This window comes from Equus przewalskii, chromosome 26 (assembly GCF_037783145.1).
Source record: "Equus przewalskii isolate Varuska chromosome 26, EquPr2, whole genome shotgun sequence".
NCBI classification, from domain to species: domain Eukaryota; kingdom Metazoa; phylum Chordata; class Mammalia; order Perissodactyla; family Equidae; genus Equus; species Equus przewalskii.
The window spans coordinates 23,047,119-23,070,301 of NC_091856.1; the positions used below are offsets into that span (position 1 = coordinate 23,047,119).

General features: G+C 41.7%; 1 protein-coding gene across 1 annotated transcript in view; it reads right to left on the minus strand.

Moving 5' to 3' along the window:
- Window positions 1–23,183, minus strand: part of BRINP1 (BMP/retinoic acid inducible neural specific 1) — a 171,947-nt gene that overhangs the window by 21,059 nt on the left and 127,705 nt on the right. Inside the window, exons 6-7 of the mRNA XM_008519176.2 lie at window positions 10,330–10,566; window positions 5,596–5,818 (exon numbers count right to left, since the gene is read on the minus strand). Of these exons, the coding sequence (XP_008517398.1) occupies window positions 5,596–5,818; window positions 10,330–10,566 (460 nt within the window). The remainder of the gene's footprint in view (window positions 1–5,595; window positions 5,819–10,329; window positions 10,567–23,183) is intronic.

The window sequence follows — 23,183 nt, forward strand, 5'->3', positions numbered from 1 at the left end:
TACTTGCTGAGTTGACCTGCACTGAATCTGGCCTCTTCTCTTTACCTACAAGGAATCTGTCTGATGTGTCTGTCTGAGTTCCTACTTGGGCTCTGGAGTTGATTCACGGCTCTACAGCTAGGGCCATTTCTTGAATCTCAGCATACCAGTAGAGCCTATATAATTCTAATTCTGGTCCACCCCAGCCCCTGCCTCATGCCCAATGGCCTTGATGCACTAACTCTGCCTTTGGCATCACCATACACTCAAACCAGGATGCCCCAACCAAGCACAGCTACCTCTCCTTGCTGCTATAGACTGCTTAGAGCCTGCAAAGGGCTCTTGACCATCAAGTTCAATGATGGAGTCGGCAAGACAATTCTCACCCTGCCGCTTACCTGCGATGTGACGTTGAACAAAGGTAATTACATATCTGCCTCATCAGTTCCCTCATCTATAAAACAAATCTAACAGCATCAACTTCACAGAAGTAGTGTAAGGATTAGGTGAAAAAATATACGTCATCATCATCGACACTCAGACTCATTGAGTATTACCAAGGGCTAAGCAATTTATACACAAAATATCAGTGCCTGGTAAAAATAACAATAAGAAGAAAAACAGCTAACATGTATTGAGTATTTTCCACGTGCCAGGCACTGTTCTAAGCACGTTATGTGGGTTAAAGCATTTAATCCTAAAACAATGTTATGAGGTAGGCACTATTATTAGCCCCATTTTACAGTTGAGGAAATTGAGGCCCAAAGATGTTAGTAACTTCCCAGGGTTGCCGTGTAAGTGGATGACAAAGCTGGAACTTGAAATTGGCAGTCTGATTCCAGAATCTCTATACTTAGCTCTATTGCCTTGTCTAATAGCTGCTCAGTAAGTGGTTGTTATTGCTTTGTGATTGTTTTTATTACTAATCTTATTCACCCTAGATATAGGATAGTCACCTCTTCTTCCAATTATATTTAATTTATTCTGTTGTACCAATGTCTAAAAAAGACTTCCTCTGCCCCTGGTGCCCCACTAGAGCGCCCCTCGTGAACCACACCTCTCAGTATTCACCCCCTTAAATCTGGGCTGAGCTTTTCGCCATACAATATGGTGGAAGTCACACTCTCTGACTTCCAAGGCCAAGTTGTAAGACATCTTGCAGCTTCTTTTTAGTCTCGGGATCTGCCTTGCTGCGAGAAGCCCAGGCCACATGGAGAGGGCATGTGTAGGCACTCTGGTTGGCAGCCCCAGCTGAGCTCCCAGTTGACAGCCAGGATCAACCAACAGCTCTGGGAGTGAGCCAGGATGGACATACAGTCCATTCAAGCCCCCCAGTGACGCCAGCTCCAGCCAACCTGAGAGAAACCCAGCTGTGCCCAGTCAACCTACTGAATCGTGAGAGATGATAATAAAGTGTTGTTTTGAGCCATTAAGTTTTGGGGTGAACTTTTTGGCATCACTTAATAACCAGAACACCCTTTTTGCCTTCCACGCCAATAATAAGGTTCCAACATACCTCAAAACCAAGTTCCAATGATCTCTATTTGACCTCTCCCTAAATTTTATAGGTAAACATCTCTTTGAAGTAACAATAAAATAATATTTATGGACCTTGGGTACATTAGTAAACTCTCTGTGTCTCAGTTCCTTTATCCATAAGATAGGAATAATAAGTTATTAAGAGTACCTAGTTTATAAGGTTGCAGAGAGGAGGAAGTGAATTAATTTATAGAAGATGCTTAAGGGGCCTGGCCCAGTGGTGTAGTGGTTAAGTTTGTTTGCTCTGCTTCAGCAGCCTGGGGTTCATGGGTTCAAACCCTGGGCACAGACCTACATACCGCTCATCAAGCCATGTTGTGGTGGTGTCCCACATACCAACTAGATGAAGATTGGCACAAATGTTAGCTCAGTGACAATCTTCCTCAAGCAAAAAGAGGAAGACTGGCAACATATGTTAACTCAGGGCCAGCCTTCTTCACCAAAAAACAACAGAAGAAGAAGAAGATGCTTAGAACAGTTCATGACCTTTAGAATACATGTACTAAGTGACAGCTCTCTCTCTCTCTTTTTCAACTGAGTCAGGCACTTGACTAGGCTAACTAAATTTTAAAATCTTAATCCTCATACTTAACCTGAAGGCAAGTTTCATTATCCCATGCTGCAAATGAGGTGCAGGGACTTACATAAAGCCAGGATTTGGACCCAGTCTGTATGTATGTAAAACCCCATGCTGTTTCCCTCTCTCACCTTGCCTCAACAACGCCACCTCTCTGTGACACAAGTAAAAATCCCTGTGCGAAGGTGGTACTGATGGCACCTGCTTGATGGATTCATCCCCCATGGAGGCTGGCAAGCAGACAATTGCAGCCAAGCAATCAGTTCATTGACAAATTCCAGCTTGCTTAGCTCAGGTAGCCCAAGGTCCCCAGCGTTAGTACCTCTGTCTGACACTGCTCTGTGGCAGGGAGTTGCCCTGCCTGGTGGTGTGAAAGACGCTCATTAAAGCCTCTGGTTCTGATGTCAGGAGGCAGCCCACAGCCAGCAAGGAGATTCAGCTCTCCTGGGAAGCCTTCAGGGGAATCAGCACAGAGCTGAGTTTCTGTGCCCTGCATCCCACCTCCCCGGTACCCAGCATTCAATGTCTGTTAAACAAGCATAATTGAGTGACTCGCCAAAGTGGAATTCTAGACATCCTCTCCAGGTGAGTGGAGGAGGGATGTTATGATTATAGTAAGTTTTCTCTTCTTGGGAGGAGAGAAGGCAACACTATGAGTTCTTTCTTTGAAAGTCTTGGTGGTAGCAGGACATTTCTAGCTGTCTATACCTGACAGCTTTCACAGGAAGAAAAACTTACAGATGTGGACATCTGCATTCAGAATAGTGAAGCGATTTGCTAAAGGTCACACAGCCGCTAAAGGTAGGGCATGATCTCAAATCCAGCCCCATGATTCTGTTCAGTTATACTCTCATTATCCCATTTTGTCCCTCTTTCCTCCCTTCTAATGCCTGTCCACCTAGTCTCCTTCTGGAGCCCTCCTGAGCCTTCCCCAGACCTGGCACGCCTGACAGTGCTCTGTGCTGTGCACCCTGGACATTCTTCTCTCCTTTAATGTGTCTACCCAGGGTCTTTGGGCCTTTGGATGCTCCACTTCATTCTCTGCGGTGACAACTAGCTAAATTGACAGATACATCTGTTTAAAGTCTGGTAATGGTTAAATGTTACCCTTCACCACCGGATTTGCTTCCAGTGTGGTCAGTCCTGGGGATGCACAGTTTCTCGACTAAAGATTGAGTCAAAAGGAACCTTTTATGGTGTCTAGTCTGAATTATATCCCCTCAAAAATAATATGTTCAAGTCCTCACCTCAGTACCTCAGAAAGTGCCTCTATTTGGAGATAGAGTCTTTAAAGAGGTAACTAAGTTAAAATGAGGTCATTGAGGTGAGCCCTAACCCAATAGGACTGGTGTCCTTACGAGAAGAGGGGATTAGGAGACAGACAGGAACAGAGGAAAGGCCATGCGAAGACACAGGGAGAAGACGGTCATCTACAAGGCAAGGAGAGAGGCCTCAGAAGAAATCAAACCCGTGTACACCTCAATCTCTCAGACTTCCAGACTCTGGAACTGTGAGAAAACAAATTTCTGTTGTCTGTGGTACTTTGCTCTGGCAGCCCCGCAGGTTAATATATACGTATGGTGAGCTTTTCCTGATTGCCAACGTAAATCCTTCTCCAAAAGACATCTTTCACAGCATTATTTCCTGTGCTCATTTCTGAATCTCCACCAATGGCCGACACAGGTCACAGGACAGATGCTTAATGGATCTAAATGGAATCTACTTCAGACACTCACTCTTGGTAGCAGTCTGGGAATCTGTGGCAGATGACGAGGCAGCCATTTTCTGACTGGACCTCTTTCCTAGTCCCTGGTTCTGCAGAATTGCAACAAGTAAGCAACTTGTAGAAGAATTCTAGATGATTCACAAAATAATTATCACAAACTAGGTTCAAAGCAGTGGGCTCGGAGTTGGAGGAAATGGGGAAGACAGAGACAAGCGTGGAAAGGATACAAGGAGACTGTTTCACAATGGGGAAAAGAGAGGAAAATATGCTGACTGAGACAGGGGTTTTAGATTAACAGGACCTATTGTCCAGGGCAATCAGGAAAGACTTCATGAAGGAGGCAGCATTTGATAGGAGGCTAGAAAAATGAGAGGGGAATGAGTGCGTGGATGGGGGGTGGTTGGGTTGGAGGGAGACTGCTTAGAAGACTACAGGGGTTTTTAAATGTTGAGTGCTATAGAGCAGTGGGATTGAGAACACAGTATTCAGCATCATAGAGTCAGGAGGCGTCTTGTCTCTTCGTACATCAGGGTCTCCAAACCTCAGCACCATTGATTTTGGGTACAGATCATTCTTCTATTTCTTCAATAGCACCTTCACATCAGTTATGACAGTCAAAAATGTCTTCAGACATTTCTAAATATTCCCTGGGGACAAAATCACCTCCAGTTGCGAACCACTGACTTATCCTGTAGTTTTGCCTTTAGTTTTGCACCGATTGCTTGACTCTCTAAGCTTCAGTGTTCTGGTTTGAACAACGGGGGTAACAATCATGTATATAAGCATGTGGCTGACATAAAATCTAAGCGAATGGGCCTTAGTCCCAGTCTTTTTAAGGGTAGATACATTTTCTTTGAATAAAACTGAATGCAGAACCCCCAAATACAAAATAGATGAATGGATGAAAGCATAGCTGTTCTGGCTGAAGCAGGGTGGAGAGGCCCCAAGCCTGCTTTCCTGCTCTCCTGTGATACCCTCATGGAAGCCCAAGAGGCGTCACTACAGAAAACTCTCAGACGCAGCCCAAAAATACCCTGGGAGAAAGGAGTCTGAAAGACCTGAATTTGAATTCTGGCTCTTTCCCTGTGGGTTCCTGAGAGGGTAAATAAACCCTAAGTTCTGTGAAAGCACAGGCCCTGTCTCTCTTGTTCACCCCTGTATTCTCTGCCATCCGTCACAACACCTCAAGGGCAGGGCTGGGACTAGGGGCAGGGCAAGCAACCAGCTAGGCATTTAAGGGGGATCTCATTCTCAGGTGAGGACCCCACACTCACTTGATCTGCTGAGGGAGTGCCTCCTTAAATTTTTCATGGTAGGAGTCCCTTTACTTCAGTATGCTCCAGGCCCTGATCAAAGGCCCTCAGTAAATAGTTGATTGATTAATCAGTTAACCCAGTTTCTTTACCACTAAGATAGGGAAACCAAAATCTGCCTTGCCAAATAATTTTAATTAAATAGATAATACATTTTAAGCAACCAGAAAATGTCATATAGCAGTCAGGGCTATTGTTAGCTCCTCTTCTCAGATGGATCAGACAGATCTCAGAGGCTGAAAGTCCCGGATATGTTCAGGAAACATTGATAAATCCAGTGCAGCCGGAGCCATTATGGGAGAAGCCAGAGATGATCCAGAAAACTGTTGGTCTGGACCACACAAGGCCTTGCTTACCACCTCAAAATGCATCATCCTCATTGCATTTCCCTCTGCAACAAGTGAACGCAAGCTAGCCCCAGGTCCGAGCCTGCAGAGGTGGTAGCTGGTGGCAGCACTTACCTCTCTCTAGGCAGCTGGTGGTTGGGATTATGGCGGCAGCGGACACTGAGGCCGAAGAGCTTGCGGGCGGTGCGTTGGATCTTTTGCCTTTGGGCCTCAGTGGCGCTCTGCAGGAGCTTGTAGCGGTTCTGCAGGTCCCAGTCGTTGCCCCAGTGCTGATGGATGCTCCCGATGGTCAGGAAGTGGTTGCTGGGGAGACGCTTCATGAACGATTTAAACTCATCTAGCAAGAGACAAGGCCAAGAGAGAAGGGCTGAGCATGACAGCCCCAATCTGAAGTTGCCCCAAATGCTCAGCCCCACCTGCTGATAAAGCAGCCTTGCAAATAAAACTAACTTGTTCAAGGCCCATAGAACAGGGCACTCGCCTGCTCTGCTCTTACTAGGCAGTGCAAACACCGTTGTGTTTTCAGTGAAGGTTCTTTTACTTGGCTACCTCAGGACCGGACCTGCATCTTGTGATCTTGTTGAAGACAGGGATCCTCAAACTTCTGTCATGTGTACACCAACTTGCTAATGATATTCGCATATACTTGTATGTATGTTTACTTAGAATCAATTAAACCAAATTTTCCTTCAATTCTACATAGAAAACGACTATCACATAACTTCAGGAGAATGGGAGCTGTAAAAGTAAGTATGATAGAAACAATAGTAATAAATTCTAGCCAGATATTGTTGCCTGTTCAATGATCAAACCCCTGGGCCTGCTCTCACTTTGAAATATAGGAGAGAAGCGTGTGATAGAGAGGTGTTGAACGCATCTTAGCACCAACTGAAGTGTTCTTTTTAATGTAATCTGCAGGTTTGACAGAGAACTGAAATGGATCAACCTCCCCACTGTGTGACCCAGTCTTATTTGAAGTTGTATGTGTGCACCAGCTTATGTCATGCCACATTTTGGGAAACTCCAGTTTAAGAGATGGGGACCAACTCGTGGGTCTCCTGGGTGAAGGTTTCTGCCTCAGGTTGTGATGCTGAGTTTCAGCATGTGCTACAACTTGACACAGCCTTGGAAATTATCTAGGTCAGCTTTCTTGTTCCACGTATAGGGAAACTGAAGCCCAAAGTGGAAAAAGAATTTTCTGAAGGTAGAATAGCCCGTGAGTGACAAGAGGTAGGACTAAAACCCGAGCTGTTGTTTTCTGATCTAATACATATCCCCCTGACAGGCTCCCCTACAACTGTTTGGAAAATTACAGAATTAAAGCCTTGATCATTTTGCACGAAAGAAAGCCTAAATGGTTGGATTAAATATGTATACGCGCGCACACACACACACACACACACACATATGCAGCTTAAGCCTTTCACTTCATGTTATAAAAACTACAAGGAAATTTCAGGTACATTAGGCATTCATTTTAGTAAAAGAAAAATGCTTACATAGCTCTTGATAAGCACTAGACTCATTCTTCGACACTTAATACATACAAATGAATTTATAGCAAACCTACAAGGTGAGTACTTTTAGCCCCTCCTTGTATAGAAACTAGGGCACAGAGAAGTTAATTAACTTCCCAAGGTCACACAGCCAGTGAATGGTAGAATTAGGACTCTAGACTGGCTCTGAATCCTATGCTTGTACTTTGCCTACTATACTTACTCTCAACACATAAAGAGGATCAGTGTGTTGGGAGAAAGAAAGAAATAAAAGGTGCTGGAAACAGGAGTCTCTGACTCCTAGAAAACCTCAGGTACTTCATTATAGACAGTCAGACGCACATGAGTTCAAATTGTGTTTCAACCACTGAACAGCTGTGTGATAGGTTTTTTCTCTCAATGCCTCAGTTCCCCCTTTTGTGAAATAGGTATAATAGCATCTAATCCGAAAGTTGAGAGGGGGACATAGGACGGCACCTGCCTGAATAGTTCCCAGTATACAGAAGGTGCTCAATGGATGGTAGCCTAGGATTGAAAGGATAACACATGTCTGCGCTGACTGGTTTACTCAGTGAGCTGGCTGGAGGCAGCACACTGGCCCTGATGACTCTGCAGCTTTGGCCAGCCCCAATCTCCTCCTGTGGAAGACATGCAGCTCCTCTTGTAGGAGGCTCTTCTGACTTTGAAGAAGATAACAGTCCTTTCAATGAACTCAAATTTGGGTCAGATAAGAAAGTATAATTTAAAAGTTAAAACGAGTTAACTTTCTTGATTAAAAGTAGAAGGGTTCCCTCCCAATAAAGAAGTGTAGACCCCCATCTGGGTGAGTAAACTAGGCCCTATGTTTCTTTTCTCCGCAAAGCCCCAGTACCTAGTTATATATCCTAGTTGTAGGTCATTCTAGGTCTTCTATGTGGGGCACTGCCACAGCATGGCTTGATGAGTAATGTTTAGATCTGCACCCAGGATCCAAACCAGCAAACCCCAGGCCATCAAAGCAGAGCACATGAGCTTAACCACTTAGCCACAGGGCCTGCTCCACTAGGTCCTATTTGTCCAGCGACACTCCAGAGCCAACAAGGAGTGAATGGCTTTTACCTTTGGCTGGTCACGAATCTCTCCAGATTACCTGGTACTGAATCGTTAAGGTTACAGGTTGAAAAAGAAAAGAAGAAAAATGCACATGCACAAGCCACATATACATGGATGCAGGATGGGTTTGTCTTAATGGATAAAACCTTTTCAAATAGGTACATAGTGGATATCTAGAGCAAATGTATGCTCTTATGGGAGAAAGCATGACACATAAATCATTTCCGTGGCCTCTTCAGCTTACTCGGCAGCATCTCTGCTTTCCGTGTTTCCTCACTCACCCACTCATCTACTCAAAGTGCTTTCTCTTCCTCGGGAATAAGGATTATATACTAAAGATCCCTACTGCTTGTGCACACAGCCTCCCTTCCCCTCTGCTTTTTAGCAATCAGTAGAATCTCTTTGCAAAAGCATTTTACCAAATGCTTCTTTTGTTTGAGGCCAAATCATCATCATAATACATTTCCATCACGAAGCTCTCTCTTTTATGAATTTCCAGGATTTTAAATGGACTAATGGGTGCAGGTTCATAAGGCGTCCACAGCCGCTGAGCTGCATGACCCTGTGAGAGCAGAATCACTGATGAATCATGTGCTCCCAGAGCTGGTTGGGGGCCTGGAGTTCATGGAAACCGGTGGTTTTCAAACATAGCTCAATAGAGCTCAGCTTTTATCTGTGGTACACGCTCGCTCCAAGGTACGATTTTGTTTGATCAAAGGGTTTCTTGGCTAAAGATTTAAATAAATTCAAATATTAAAAACACAAACATGTCCTCTCATTTATCAGATGAGGGAACTGAGGCCTGGAAGGGGGTGGTAAAGTAGAATTAATAAGTTAAAAAAGCTGCTATGGGCATTGGATTTGGAATCAGGGATTCCATTACTGACTGTAATTTACTAACTATGTAACCCTGGGGAAGATGCTGGGTCTTGGCACCCTCCCTTGTCTATAATACAGGAATATCACCACTTACTCTAATGTAGTTGTTATAATAGATTTAAGGAATATAAAGTTGTTTTAAAAACAGTAATACTCTATACATATGTCCATTTATTTAACAGATATCTGAGCACATATTATATGCCAAGTATCTACTTGGCATCTCTTCTTGGCAGTCTAAAGGATTCCCAACTTTTTCATGTCCGAAACGGAGTACACTGTCTTCTTTCCAAACCTGCTAGGGCGTTCTAGCTCAGTGAATGGTACCAACATCCATCAAATTGTCTAACAAACATACCAAAAAGAAGTTCTTGGATAGCATCTCAATACTCTTTCCTTTAACTCTCATAGCCAGTTTAACATCACACTCTGCTACTTTTTCCTCCTAAATACCTCGGCATCTCTGCACGTTTCCCATTTGCACTACCTCTGCCATTATCCTAACCCACATCACAGTCACCTCTCTCCTAGGTGCCTTGTGATGGCCTCCCACTGGTCTACCCTCACTCACCATCTGATCTCTGCACCAAAGTCAGATGTTAGACTTGTGCTCTTCCTCAAGGTGGCCTCTCCTGACTCTCCTAATCACATCAACCTCCAACTCTATATGATTTGCTCACAGTAGCTTCTCATTCTTTACACACATATGATTAAAACATCACAATTATGTGCATGGTTATCTGATTAATCCTTGGCTTTGCCATTAACTAGGAGCTCCATGAAGACAGGGATCCAACTTTGTACTTTACCCACTTTATGGCCTTGGGTGACTCACTTTCTTCCCCTGAAATTCATTTTTCTTAACCATGAAAATCAGGAAATAGCTAATTTACCTGAAAAGTGACTTACAGCTTTGACAGTCGATGAATTCTTTGGATATCTATATCTATATCTATATGCATACACAAATACATATTAACAAATATATATGTGCTTGTTTATTTAGAGAGACAGACAGACAGACAAACACACACATACACACATACAGACTCAGGAATCAACACAACTACCTTTGACTCTCCACTCTCCAGAGGCTTCCTATGTGCTATGTGGCATTACTTCCTCTGTCTTCTGAGTACAAGAGAGACAATACATCATAGGACCACAAACTTGATTATCCTATTCATTATTCCATTCAGTGGAGATTCATTGAGTGCCTACTCCATGCCAGCTAATAGACCTGGCTCTGGACCCTCCAAAGGGAAAGAGTTGGAGGTCACTGAATATCCCCTCTTAGAAGTCCTAATTCCAGAGAGACAGGTTCCTTTTCTAGACTTGGCTCAGGGCCATTCATGCAGTAGTACTCAGTTAGGCTCTCTACCTGAATTCTCCAGGTCCTTATAAGCTTCGGCCCAAGACTTGGCCATGTTGGCCAGCGTGTACTCCATGATCTGGATGTCGGTGATGGGGCAGTTGCACTGTGGGAACTCCTCCGCACACTGACATCTACACTGGCTGTTCTGGCACACATATTCCCCCTCTCCATTGCACATGATGTAGCTCAAGGCCGACTGGACAAACTTCTCTTGCAGATACTGAGGGAAGATTATCTGAAGACCTGTTTGAGAATAGCAAGAAGGGAAATAGAAAGGTTAAAAAAGGTGTTTCATTAACAGTTCTGAAAGGTGATGCGTAGGAACCCAAAACTGTTAGCTTTCTCCCTGCTTATTGTAACCAAAATATCTCTGGGCCTGCCTATATCCAGACAGGGCGTAATCAGCGAGGCTTCCAGTTATGCCGCTTTTACTTAAACTTCTCAGGTCATGACCTTGGCCATCTCTGAAATGCATACTCTCTTCTGTTATATTAGGACTGAAGCTAGAGCCAGACCTGGTATATACTTTTCCTATTTTTGGAGAAAACCCTTCTTGAAAGCACAAGATTATTGTTTATTTTTCCTTATTTCCATTTTTTTCTTTTTCCTTTCTTCAAATATTTATGAACCCTATTTATGAAGCTCAAGCCCTGAGCTAGGCGCTAGGTCTACAGAGATAAAAAAAGACATGATCCTTGTCCTTGGGGAGTTTACAATATAATCAGCAGGGATAGTCATGGACACACATCATCACAACACAGCTTTATAGACCTACAGCAGAATGGCCATGTGAGGCAACCAGACAGCAGAAGACTGCAAATAACATTGCTTGGATGGCAAGGAAACCTTTGTAGAGGAGATGATATTTGGCTGGTTGAAGAGTGAATAAGAGATCATCATGTAAAAAGAGCAGGAAGTACATTCTACAGAGAGAAACAGCAAGAACAAAGACAGAATGTGTCTGGGAGTTGCTGGTGAATGAAATGAATTTGGAAGGGTAGGAGTGCAGTGTTGCAGAAGAAAAAGCTTTAGAAAGGGGCAGATGTCAGAGTACAAAGGACTTTACCATATGCTAAGGAATTTGGGCTTTATCTTGTGGATAATGGTGAGACTTTAGTAGTTTTCAAGGATAAGAATGATATAAATAATAGGACCATTGTATCATAAAAAATAAAATATCAGTTTAGAATTATATCAGAGATACTTAATTTTCTCTTCTTTGCTTAAAAATGAAGTCACAGCCCACTGAGGGCAAGTGACTAACCCATAGTTATAGAGCCCTCTTGACCATATCTCATGACCCTTTTTCTATACTTAAATAATCAAAGTCTTAATCCTGAAAACCAATGATGGTGAAGGATTTATCTGGGCATAAGCACTATTCTCGTACCTTTCAAATGTCAGCATAACAAGCTATTGCCTGTGGTACCCAGAGAAGAGGAGGACTATGGGATAAATGAATTCATTAAAGCACCTTCGCATGGGACATCTCTCGCCACCTCATTTGGAGCTACCAGGTTCAGCCACTAATGAATATGGGGGTAATGGTTTTACAACCCACTGGGTAAAGGGAAACTGTGTTATTTGGATTATACTTTTTTCTCATTCATGCTTCAAGGACACCCCCTAATCTTACTTAGCAGGGATTTGCTGAATAATGTCAGCATTTCTCTCACTTTCTACTTCACAGTTGTGTTTCTAGATTTTTATCTTTCCCTTACTTGTCTCCAAATTTTTTTTTTTTTTTTTTTTAATGAGGGGCCAGCCCTGTGGCCAAGTGGTTAAGTTCACGAGCTCTGCTTTGGTGGCCCCCGGGGTTTCGCCCGTTCGGATCCTGAGTGTGGACATGGCACTGCTCATCAAGCCATTCTGAGGCAGCATCCCACACGCCACCACTGGAAGGGCCCGCAACTAAAAATACACAGCTGTGTACGAGGGGGCTTTGGGGAGAAAAAGGAAAAATAAAATCTGTCAAAAAACAAAAAATGAAGCTCCATCATTTCAACCTGTCTTCATATGGCAGCTGAAAAAGACTATGTTCAGAGGGACATTGTGGGAAAGAAGACTGTGCCTCCAGCATGCCTTATGGTAGGAAACCATGACACAGTAGTTAGGAGCTGGGCATTACCAGAGTCAGGCTCCTGTACTTACTACTTAAGTCATCTCAAGCAAGCTATCCTATCTCTCTAAGGCTCCATTTTCTCTTCTCTAACATGGAGATACTTTTAGTACCTACATTAGAGAGTTGTTGAGAAGACTAAGTGAAAGATTTCCTGCAAACTGTCTAGAACACTTCCTGGCACATAGCAAGTAAAAAATAAATGCATTTATTCCTATTTTTGATGGTGATGATGACAACGATGCCACTCTTCTGATTCAACTTTTTTAAAGTTTCAACAGAAACTTCAGGATAAATGAAGGAACAATAGCTGCGAGTGTTTAGCCGAAAGAGATAATATTCAGAAGGCAATGTTCTGACATTTGGAGAGCTTCCACAAGAAGTAGGGTTTAGTATTCTATGTCTGTGGAACCAGCACTGGTGGGAGGCTATTCAGGAAGGCAGATCCTGTGTCAATATGCATGAAAGATGTTCTGACATAGAGCTGTATAGCTTGGGCAATAGTCCCTGAAAGGCTAGGTGAGCTCCACACTAATGAGCAAATGGTCTATATGAGTTTAAGTGATTTCTCACTCAAGAGCTACAGTCCCGGAGTATGATACAAGTACCAAATTGTGGGGCAGAACAAATCAAACAGTAAAGTCCCTTCTAAGCCTAGTCTATAATTCTTTCAGAGTAGCCATTCTTGAGTTATTTTATCTGTATCACCATTTTCACTTCCAAAGCAAAATTTATTTTTAGCTGATCCCAATCCCCTATAGGCATCTGAGTCTATGGATTGGGGTTTTCTGTTGCTTAAAGGAACTCTATAGACTATACTCTCAGGCCTATTTTTCTAGCTTGCTCATCGTTTTCTTTCTTCCTTTTGTAGGGGATAAAATATTCTATTCTTGGTCCCAGCCCAAAAGGAATTTGAAGAGAGCATTTTTAGAAAATTGCATCAAATCATTTCTCCATTTGGCAAGGATACAAAAGGCAGTATTACCTACCCCATTTAATGCAACTGAAAACAGATGAAGTTAGGGGTTGAGGGGTTTCTGGGAGCAGCTGAAACACAAAACTGGCTGCTCTTTAAAAATGGAAACTCAGAACATGCCGAGCTGTCTCTGAGGCAGAATCTCCTGGGCAAATTTGAAAGAGAATAATGAAGACATAGCAATTAAAAAGCACTTTTCTGCAAAATGTCATTACTGTTTAAAGTTACATAACCATTTCTACGGCAGCGGAGGTTCACAGAGCAGTCACCGCCTGAGTTGTCTCCTGATGACCTGTGTCCAACAAAGAGGCCCATTGCTGACCTCCTAGATCGGCGCCTGAATCCTGCCGGCTTCAATGGGAGTCATAAATAATTTGGAGGGGGATTTGGCCTGTGGAACTACTGTTTGAAAGATATACAGCTGCCGGCTGGGGGGGAATATTCTGTCCCCATAGTTCCCAGAGACACATACACACAGAGAAAGGAAAACTGGGAAAATGAGAGAGAGAGAGAAAATAAGGCCACCATTATTACCAAGCATATAAATTTTGCCTCACAAAACCCAGGAAGGGAATAGTCAAGAGTTTCACTTGAACACAACTCACCCACGCTGAACATATGGAATATTTCCCCCCCAATCTCATTATACTTTTAAAAAAAATCTTGTTATACTTTAAAACGAAATGTTTTAATGTTCCTCAGAGTGAGTGGGCAGTGTAGATGTGGGAATACCCGTGCCATCTTCCTTCTTTTTTCCTGATTTTTGCCCCATCTTCCTCAGTCTTTCCTCCCACCTCACCTTCAGCACATAACATCTCACAATATTTCTGGCACTTACATACAGTCTTTTGTGCAGAGATATTCTTTCTCTGTCACAGGATAAGATGGCTCTATTTCCTCGCCTCTTTCTTCCTCTCTTCTCTTCCTATTCTCTTCTCTACTCAGAACACATCAGGCAGCCTGCCCTGTTCTCAGTCCCCCCATAGTGCCAGTCATGTTCTTCCTACAGTCTTCGCACTTGTCCTTTCCTGCACCTAGAATATTCTTTGCCCAGATCTCTGTATGGCTCTCATGTCCTGTAATCCGGACTTTCCCAGACTACTCAAATTAAAATGCCTCTTCTGTTTTCTTCATAGGATTCCTTACTAACTGAAATTATCTTATAAATTTGTCTTCGTGGGGTTTTATTTCCATTTCTCCCACTAAAAAGAAGACTTTAGGAGAGTAGGATCTTGTCTGTCCACTATAGACCCCCAGAGCGTAAATTACAGCCAAGCCCAATGCAGGCGCCAGGCATTCATTCATTTAACAAAAGAACTATTCTCTTTCTTATTCCAAGTGAAAAGAAAGTTGCCCCATTAGGTTTAGAAGATGTTAGAATTGAAAAGTTAGGTGACCTGCCCAAAGCTGCATAACTAAAGTAACGGACTCAGGACTCAAATCCAGGAATTCTGACTGAGTTCTGAAACGCTTGAGGGTCCTCCCACCTCTCCAGGGAGAAGTGCAGAAACTGAGACAAGCTCCTGGCTTAGGGTCCCTTTGGTAGCTCTGGTGCAGAACTGCCTCTGGGAATGTCTTAACCTCTTCGAAACTCAGTTTTCTTGCCTGTGAGGTTAAAAGTCCAATAACCACCTTTTAGGGCTGTTGTGATGATAAATAAGAGGAGAAAAGGCATCAACAGTACTTAAGCAAGAACCTGGCTATTATTAGCTGAATGTTTGTGTCACCCCCAAATTCATATGTTGAAACCCTAATGCCCAATGTGATAGTATTAGGAGGTGGGATCATTGGGAGGTGATTAGGTTTAGATTAGGTCATGAAGGTGGGGACCCCATAATAGGATTAGTGCCCTTACAAGAAGAGGAAGAGACAAGAAATCTCTCTCTCTCTCTCTCCCTCTCTTTCTCTATCTCCCTCTCTCTCTCTCTCCCTCTCTCTCGCTCTCTCTCTCCCTCTCTCTCTGTCTCTCTCTCTTTCTTTCCATGAGCACACACCAAGGAAAGGCTATATGAGCACACAGCAAGAACGTAGCTGTCTACAAGCCAGGAGCATGCCTTTATAGACACCAAATCTGCCAGGCCCTTGATCTTAGACTTTCCCGCCTATAGAACTGTAAGAAATAAATATTTCTTATTAGACTGCCAGTCTATAGCATTTTGTTATAGCAGCCCAAGCAGAATAAGACATTAACATAATTAAGTGTCCAATAAGTGCTAGGTTCTCTCATTTATGCTATATCAAAACATAATCCATTACCTGGATCAAACTTGAGATTTCTTAGAAAAATCCTCCTTGAGTAGCCCCACTTGGGTTGGTAAGAAACATGCCAAGAGTGCATTTTATTTTAATAGCATTATATTAATTACCATAGGTCTTCATTATTTATCATTGCATTGTTTGTACTTCAGTGAATTTTCCTTCCTTCCTTCCTTCTTTCCATCTTTCCTTCCTTTCTTCTCTCCTTCTCTCTTCCCTTTTTTCCACATATATTGCTGAAGGCCTACTATGTGCCAGGCACTGGGTCATGGATACCAGGGTGAGTAAGACAGGCAACTCGCTGCAGACCTCACAGTTTTGGAAGGAGACAGACATGTAAACTAACTGCTTGGACACAGTGAGACCAGTGCTCTACCAATAGCACAAGGTTGCTCAGGGAACACAGAGCAAGAACACCTAACCCAGGATGGTGTAGGGGCAGTCCAAGATGCTCTCCTAGAGGAAGCAGCATTTAGGCTGAGACCTAAGGGATTAACAGGAATTAGAGGATGAGAGATCCACAGGAAGAGTCATCTAGAAAGTGGAAACAGCATGGTAAAAGGCCTCAAGCAATGGAACTCCTTTCAACTAAGAATCAACTTAGCCATCACCTTCCTTTCTGAGTAACGTTCATTTTGTTTGTTTGTTTGTTTGCTTCCAAGTTCCCTAGAGAAGAGAAGAAAGAGTTCTAGTGACTCAGAGAAGATCAAAACTGAAGAAAAGAATGACATAGAGCAGAGATCTGTCATCTACTTAGAGGAACAGCATTTCTCACAGCTACAAAGCTCAATGATCTTTGTCTGTTACAGGCAGGAAGTTACACCCAAGATTCAGAAAAAGAAATGACGGCTCATTGTGTTGTTGAGTTTCAACCACAGGGGGATGCAAAAGTAACAGAAGAACTTTCAAGGGAACCCTACACTGGATCCCTGGAGACCTTCAAGGGCATTGTCGATATTGCACCTGGTTCAGGTGACTGTGCTCAATGAGCTCTACAACATTTAATGTCTGGAAGAGAAGAAACAAACAACAAAAGCTGAAGGTGCCCCTAAGATCTGAAGATTGTAGTCCAACCTTCATCTCTGACCCTAATCCTGCTCTTTTGCTGATAGGAACTCTTAGCTTCTTTTTCCTTATTTCAAAAGTAGTACATGACGAATTGGTGGAGGAGATGCTTATTGCCTTCTTAGGACCCAGAGGCGCTAGTTGGAGATTCAAAACTAAAGCACAAAATCCAAGTACTATAGATGAAGGCCTTAATCAATGATTAAAACACAAAAAGTAGCATCATGTCTAATACATAGCAAGTGTTTCATAAACACATTTCAAATATTGAATGTCAGTGATCTATTATGAAGATGAAAGAAAATAAGATGAGAGACAATAATTATGGAATATTCTGTGATGTGTGTGGAATGTGAGTCAACTCTTGAAACATATGCATGGTCTTAATAGATAAAGAAGGGCAGCCACAGTGTTCCATGCAGACAGCACATCTTGAGAAAAGATGGGTTAGTGCGTGAATGCCTTGGATCCATCTAAGGCTTGTTCAAGGCAAGAACCATATATCTTCCTGGATTTTTTTGCTCAGCTATATTTTATTTTATTCTATATCCTAATTATCTAACATACTAGTATTTTTTATGGATTTGCTCTTTTCTGACCTATTTCATTAGATAATAAATGTATGATCTCTTATAGTGCTAAGAGGGAGAGAGAAAAATCCAGGCTCTATTTTGGTTGAGTAGAAATGTGTTTCTTGCACTAGAATGTGGCCCCCTGTAGATACCTCTAAACCCTATAGGAGTCCCAGCTGTTCTCCTGTACCTGCTAAGTTCTGCTTGTCAAATTCTGTCCATTTATGAAAAGCACAAGGCGGGGAGAGCAACAACGAGGACTGCACCTTTTGCAAAAAGTCAGGCTGATCCCCTTCCTTGTGAAAGCCCAGGGATTTCCGACTGGCAGATAAAGGACTTCACTGCTCCAACAGCCATTCTGAATTCCAGTGTAATGAAGGCATGCAGGTCAATTACCCATCTGTTTGTGTTTCTATTGCTGTGAATTACAGTATCCATCGCTGACAGCTCATTGGAGTGGAATGAAAATAAGACGATAATTCACTGGGTGAAACTGTGCAGAAAGGGCAAAAAGGCTATGATCTCATTCAGAAGTTCAGCCCTGTCGGTGTGATGGGTCATTTGCACTCTGGGAAATGAAGAAAGGTAACTACCTGGGGGAAAAGTAAGTGGGTTCTGGCTCCCCCTTCTGGATAGAGTAACCTTTTGTGTTCTCAAATATCGTCATCTATTCTGCAGGATCTTAAGGAGTAGACTTGGAACCCTTGGATGAAAGACACAGGTAAATGAAATTCAGCACAATAAGACTAACGCCTTTTTCACTATCAGAAGTTTTGAGGGATGAAATAGGTTGCCTTAGAGATAGAGAACCCCTCATCGTTGGAAGAATACAAGCAGAATTTGGAAGTTGAAATGTTAGGAATGCTATAAAGATCCAAATGGCATGTGGTAGACTGAGTTATCTTTAACTCAAATTCAGTGCCCTTTCCTCAAGTGTCCTCCTTTTGAAAAAATTACACACCTCCACTCTCTGAACTCAGATGGAGTCACATGACATATTTTGGCCAATGAAATGTGAGTATAAGTGGTGTGTGCAACTTCCAAAATGAAGCCAAAAGAACCAACACATGGGTTCGTCAGTTTCTCTTTCTTATCACCACAAGAAAAGCAATGTTCCATATAGAGGCCACCAGAGGAGCAGAATCACAATTGACTTGTGACCATGACGTAGCATCAGTAAGAAATGAGCATTTACTTTTGCCAACCACTGATATTTGGGGATTGTTTGTTACCACAGCATAACCTAGCCTATACAGACAGATGCAGGAGTTGGCAAACTGTTGCCCATGAGCCAAACTGACCTGAAGCCTATTTTCACAAATTAATTTTATTGGAACACAGCCACACATATTTGTTTAAGTATTGTCTATAGCTGCTATCACATTACAATGAAAGAACTGAGAAATTGTAACAGACTTTGTGTGGCCCACAAATCCTGAAACATTTACCATCTGGTTCTTTACAGAAAAAGTTTGTTAGCCTCTGTACTAGTTGACCATTAAGATTCTTTCAACCTTGATTTTCTCTGAGTCTGCTCTGTGCTGTTGTTTATTTATTTATTAAGCAAAGATCAATTAGGCATCTGTTATGTGCCAGGCACTCTTCCAGGCTCTGGAGAAAGAGCAAAGAAGTAGAAACCAAAATCCTTGCTTTTATTGGGGATGCGAAAATTTCACCCTACCCTTCTAGGTTCTTTTGGAGGGTCTAATAATTAAATTGACTCAAGGAAGATAAACAGGATAAAAACAAATTTAATTCCTGCTTACAGAGGTCTCATAGATCTGGGACTTAAAGAAATGGCCAACGCAGGAAGCTTTTACATGTTTTAGACACAGAAACAAATTTGTGAGAAATTGACAAAAAAATTTAGGCTTGGGGTGTAATTAGTGAAGAAACCAAGCAGAGTTTCTTGACACAGACTTCTCAGCCCTGAATTCCCTGTCTCTAGTGATAAGAATGTCTCTTTACCTCCTCCTGGTGCACAGAGGGTACCTTCACACAGGAGATTTATTTCCTGATTTCAGGGGGAGAAACGAGGGTCAGAATGTCCCTTCTTGTCCTCACTGTTTCTTAAATAACTTTAATTCAAAATAATCAATATGCCAAAGTTGCATATTTTGAGATGACAGATTTTGCTCCTCTCCGGTCTCATGGAACTTACCTTTTAGTGAGGGAGATAAACAATAAAGGAATAAATAAAAATAAAGAGGATTTATACTGTCAAAAGGGATCAGGGGCAGGGAGACTCATAAATGACAATTTTAACTTTGAAAAAGAGAATATGGTCTAAACTATGAAATCACCAAGTATAAGGAGGCCAACACACATTTTAACCTCAATTTCATAAAATTTCAACATAAAGCGTGAATACCCTTGAAGCTTTAAAAAGTGGCTGATTCAATTTAAATATAAGCTGCTTCTTTGAATTCAAGATAAAAACCAAACTTGACGCCTAGAAGACTTTATGTTACCTGCCACCTAGATCAGCTGATGTCCTCGAATTCCTCTCTAACCTATTTCTCTTTCCTTGGTACATTCTGCCACATCACTGCCTTTGTCCCCTTAATGTGCTAAGTTCTCCCTTGTTCAAATTTTGGCTCCAGCTCTGACTAACTGCATGAACTTGGGAAGTTACGACCAAGAGGCATAACTTCTCTGATTCTCAGTTTCCACTGTAGGGCTGGTGTAAAATTTAAATGAACAATTTTGTATCTTGATTGTGGTTGTATCTTGATGACATGATTGGACATGTTTGTCAAACTCATAGAACTGGTCAACTCAAAAGGGTCAATTTTTCTGTAGTAAACCATATCTCAATGAATTGGAAACAAAATCAATTATATAACACATGCAAAGCTCTTAGTACATAATAGTTGTTCAACTAATGTCATTTCCTGTCTTCATTCCGTTTTCTGTTGCCTTCCCTGGAGGCCTTCAGCAATCTCAGGCATTCCCTCTGTTGGCAACCAAAAGCACCGTGCACTTATCTCATATTCTAATAGAATACATAACACATCATATCATGTGTGCTTATATTTATGTTCCTCCTGGTTTGTGAGCTCCTTGAATGCTCTATCATCCAGCACATTCGTGGGCTCCCAGTAAATGTGTTTGAATAAAAGTGAATTTAGACAGAATGCGTTTCAGAGAAGACTGTCGTTCTCTGCTCTATGCATAGCATGCTCCACCTCTCTAGAGCTATCTTTCGTGAGCAGGGCCTATGTCATCTTTTCCAACATTATAGCTTCAAACCTGAAGCTATTTAAACTTCGACTCAGTAGTGATGAGACAGATGCTCAGACATATCTGAGCAAAAAAATACACCGATCTAAAAAACTTCCTAAGAGAACAATGATGCTAAAGGTCTTAACCACTAATCTCAGTACTTATTTTGTTTTGGATCCACTGCTACAAATTATGATCTTGAGGACTATAACTGTTGCTTATACATCTTTGCATTCTTTCCAAGATATCAAGCACAGTGCTAGATCATAGTAGGTAGGCAAAAATAAAACTGCTCAATTCAGCAACTATTAGAAAGTTCTTCCACTCACCAGTTTATTGACTCAGGTGCTGCTGACATGGAATATGCTAGAGACAGATTCTAGAGATACGTAAAATAAAAAAGACACAATTTTTGACCTCAAGGAGCTCCAGCTGAGCGAGTGAACAAGATTCATAAATGTATAATTAAAAAATACATATACATAAATACACACAAGTTTCAGTAGAAGGAAGAAAGAAGAACCTTCTGGTTTTATAAGAGTAAAGGAGTTCAGAAAAATTATTTCTGACATGATTGAACCCAAATTATCCAACATTTGCCAAGTTGTATGTCACAAAATTATAGGCCTGTAAATGTAGCCAGGATCAAATACATTGAGGAAACTCTATTTAATTCACCTCTTGAAACTGACAACATACATTAGCACAGTTAAGGCACTGAGAAGTCCTGCAGTAAATAAGTCTGGTTTGCACTGTTTAATCCAATATTTCACTATTATTGAACTTTTGTTAAGTTACTCTGTGGTAACAAATAACCTCAAATTGCCAGTGGCTTACAACCACAAAGGTTTATTTCTTGCTCTTGTTTCATGTTGGCTAAGCTTTGGCTCTGCTCCAGATGTCTTCTTCATTTTGGATCTAGTCTGAAGAAGCAACTTTTCTCAGGTATATGCCATTCTCATGACAGAGGGAACGGAGAAAAGGCCAAGTCAGGCAATGTTTCCTCAAGCGTCTGCTAAGCTGAGGCACTCATTATGTCCTCCTACATTCTATTGGCCAAAGCAAATCACATGGCCAAATCCAATGTCAACTAGACAGGGAGCATCCATCTACCACAGGACAGCACTGCCAGTCACACGGCGATGCACTGATACATATAATCCTCTCAGAGGAAGGGAATAATGCAATAATACAATCTACCATAAAATAAACTTATTTTTGCACCAAAAGTTTTTTTTAAAAATTAGTTACCATATGATCCAGCAATTCCATTCTTAAAGTATATACCCAAAATAATTGCAGACAGGTATTCAAACCAAAACTAGTACACAAATGTTCATAGCAGCACTGTCCATAATAGTCAAAAAGTGGAGACAACCCAAATGTCCATCAACCTATGAATGGACAAAATATTGTATATCCATATAGTGGAATATTAATTCAGCCATAAAAGAACAAAGTTCTGATACGTGCTACAACAAGGATGAACCTTGAAAACATTTTGTTAAATGAAAGAAGCCAGAGACAAAAACCTCACACTTTACTATTCCATTTATATAAAACACCCAGAATAGGCAAATCCAAAGAGACAGAAAACAGATGAGCAGTTGCCAGGGGATGGAGGGAGGGGGCAATGGGGAATGACTGCTTAGTGGATACAGGATTTCCATTTGGGGTGGTGAGAAAGTTCTGGAACTAGATCGTGATGATAGTTGCACAACTGTGAATACGCTTAGTGCCACTAGATTGTGCATTTTAAAATAGTTAAAATGTTAAACTTTATGCAATATATATTTTATCACAATAAAAACTGATTCAAAATTAACTGATTTGACATTTCAAATAAATGTAAACCAGTAAATATTTATTGCGCACCTACTATGAGCTAAACACTGAAACAAAGAGAAGTAAATAATGAACAAATAAAAAAGGATATGGTTCCTACTCTCAACTTAGTAGCAAGCATGTACAATTGTGTGCATAAGACAAGCTAGAATCTTTCTAGAAAACGATAAAAGCAAATTGAAAGTGCTATGATTGCAGTGCAAAGGAGAGCTTAATTCTGACTAAGATGAATTATAAGGTAAAAAATAAGAATTGATTTAATAATTTTAAAAAATAAACAGGTACCTTATCTATATGGAGTCAATGAATTAACTTTCATGGGTGACTTATTTAGTTTTTGGCCATCTTTATGCCTGGTTTCTGCACAATCAATGAGTTCAACAAAGAATACAATGGGGCGTGGTTGTAAAGTAGATCAAATTGCCACATCGACCACTTAGTCAGGATTCCCATGCTGCATACTCGGCCACAAGTTTATTTCAAAGGTATAGCCCCAAGTGACCACATACTAAGGGACACGTCCTCTGATACCCCTTCTCTCTAAATCAGCTTATACCCCATCAGTTTTTCCACCTCTTTTTGTAAAAGTCTGAGTCTTGTGTCACCAAATGATTCGATGTCCCCAGGTCAGAGGTAGCACTTCTTACAGTCATACACCTGGAATGTTTCAAGGCCTAGTAATTGTCTGTTATAGAGCTACTTGATCTTTTCTGGTTCTGGATCCTTTTGAGAGTATAACAGCTATGAAAACGCCATAGCTTCACACCTACACAAGCTAGAAAGTAATTTTAGGAAAATCACA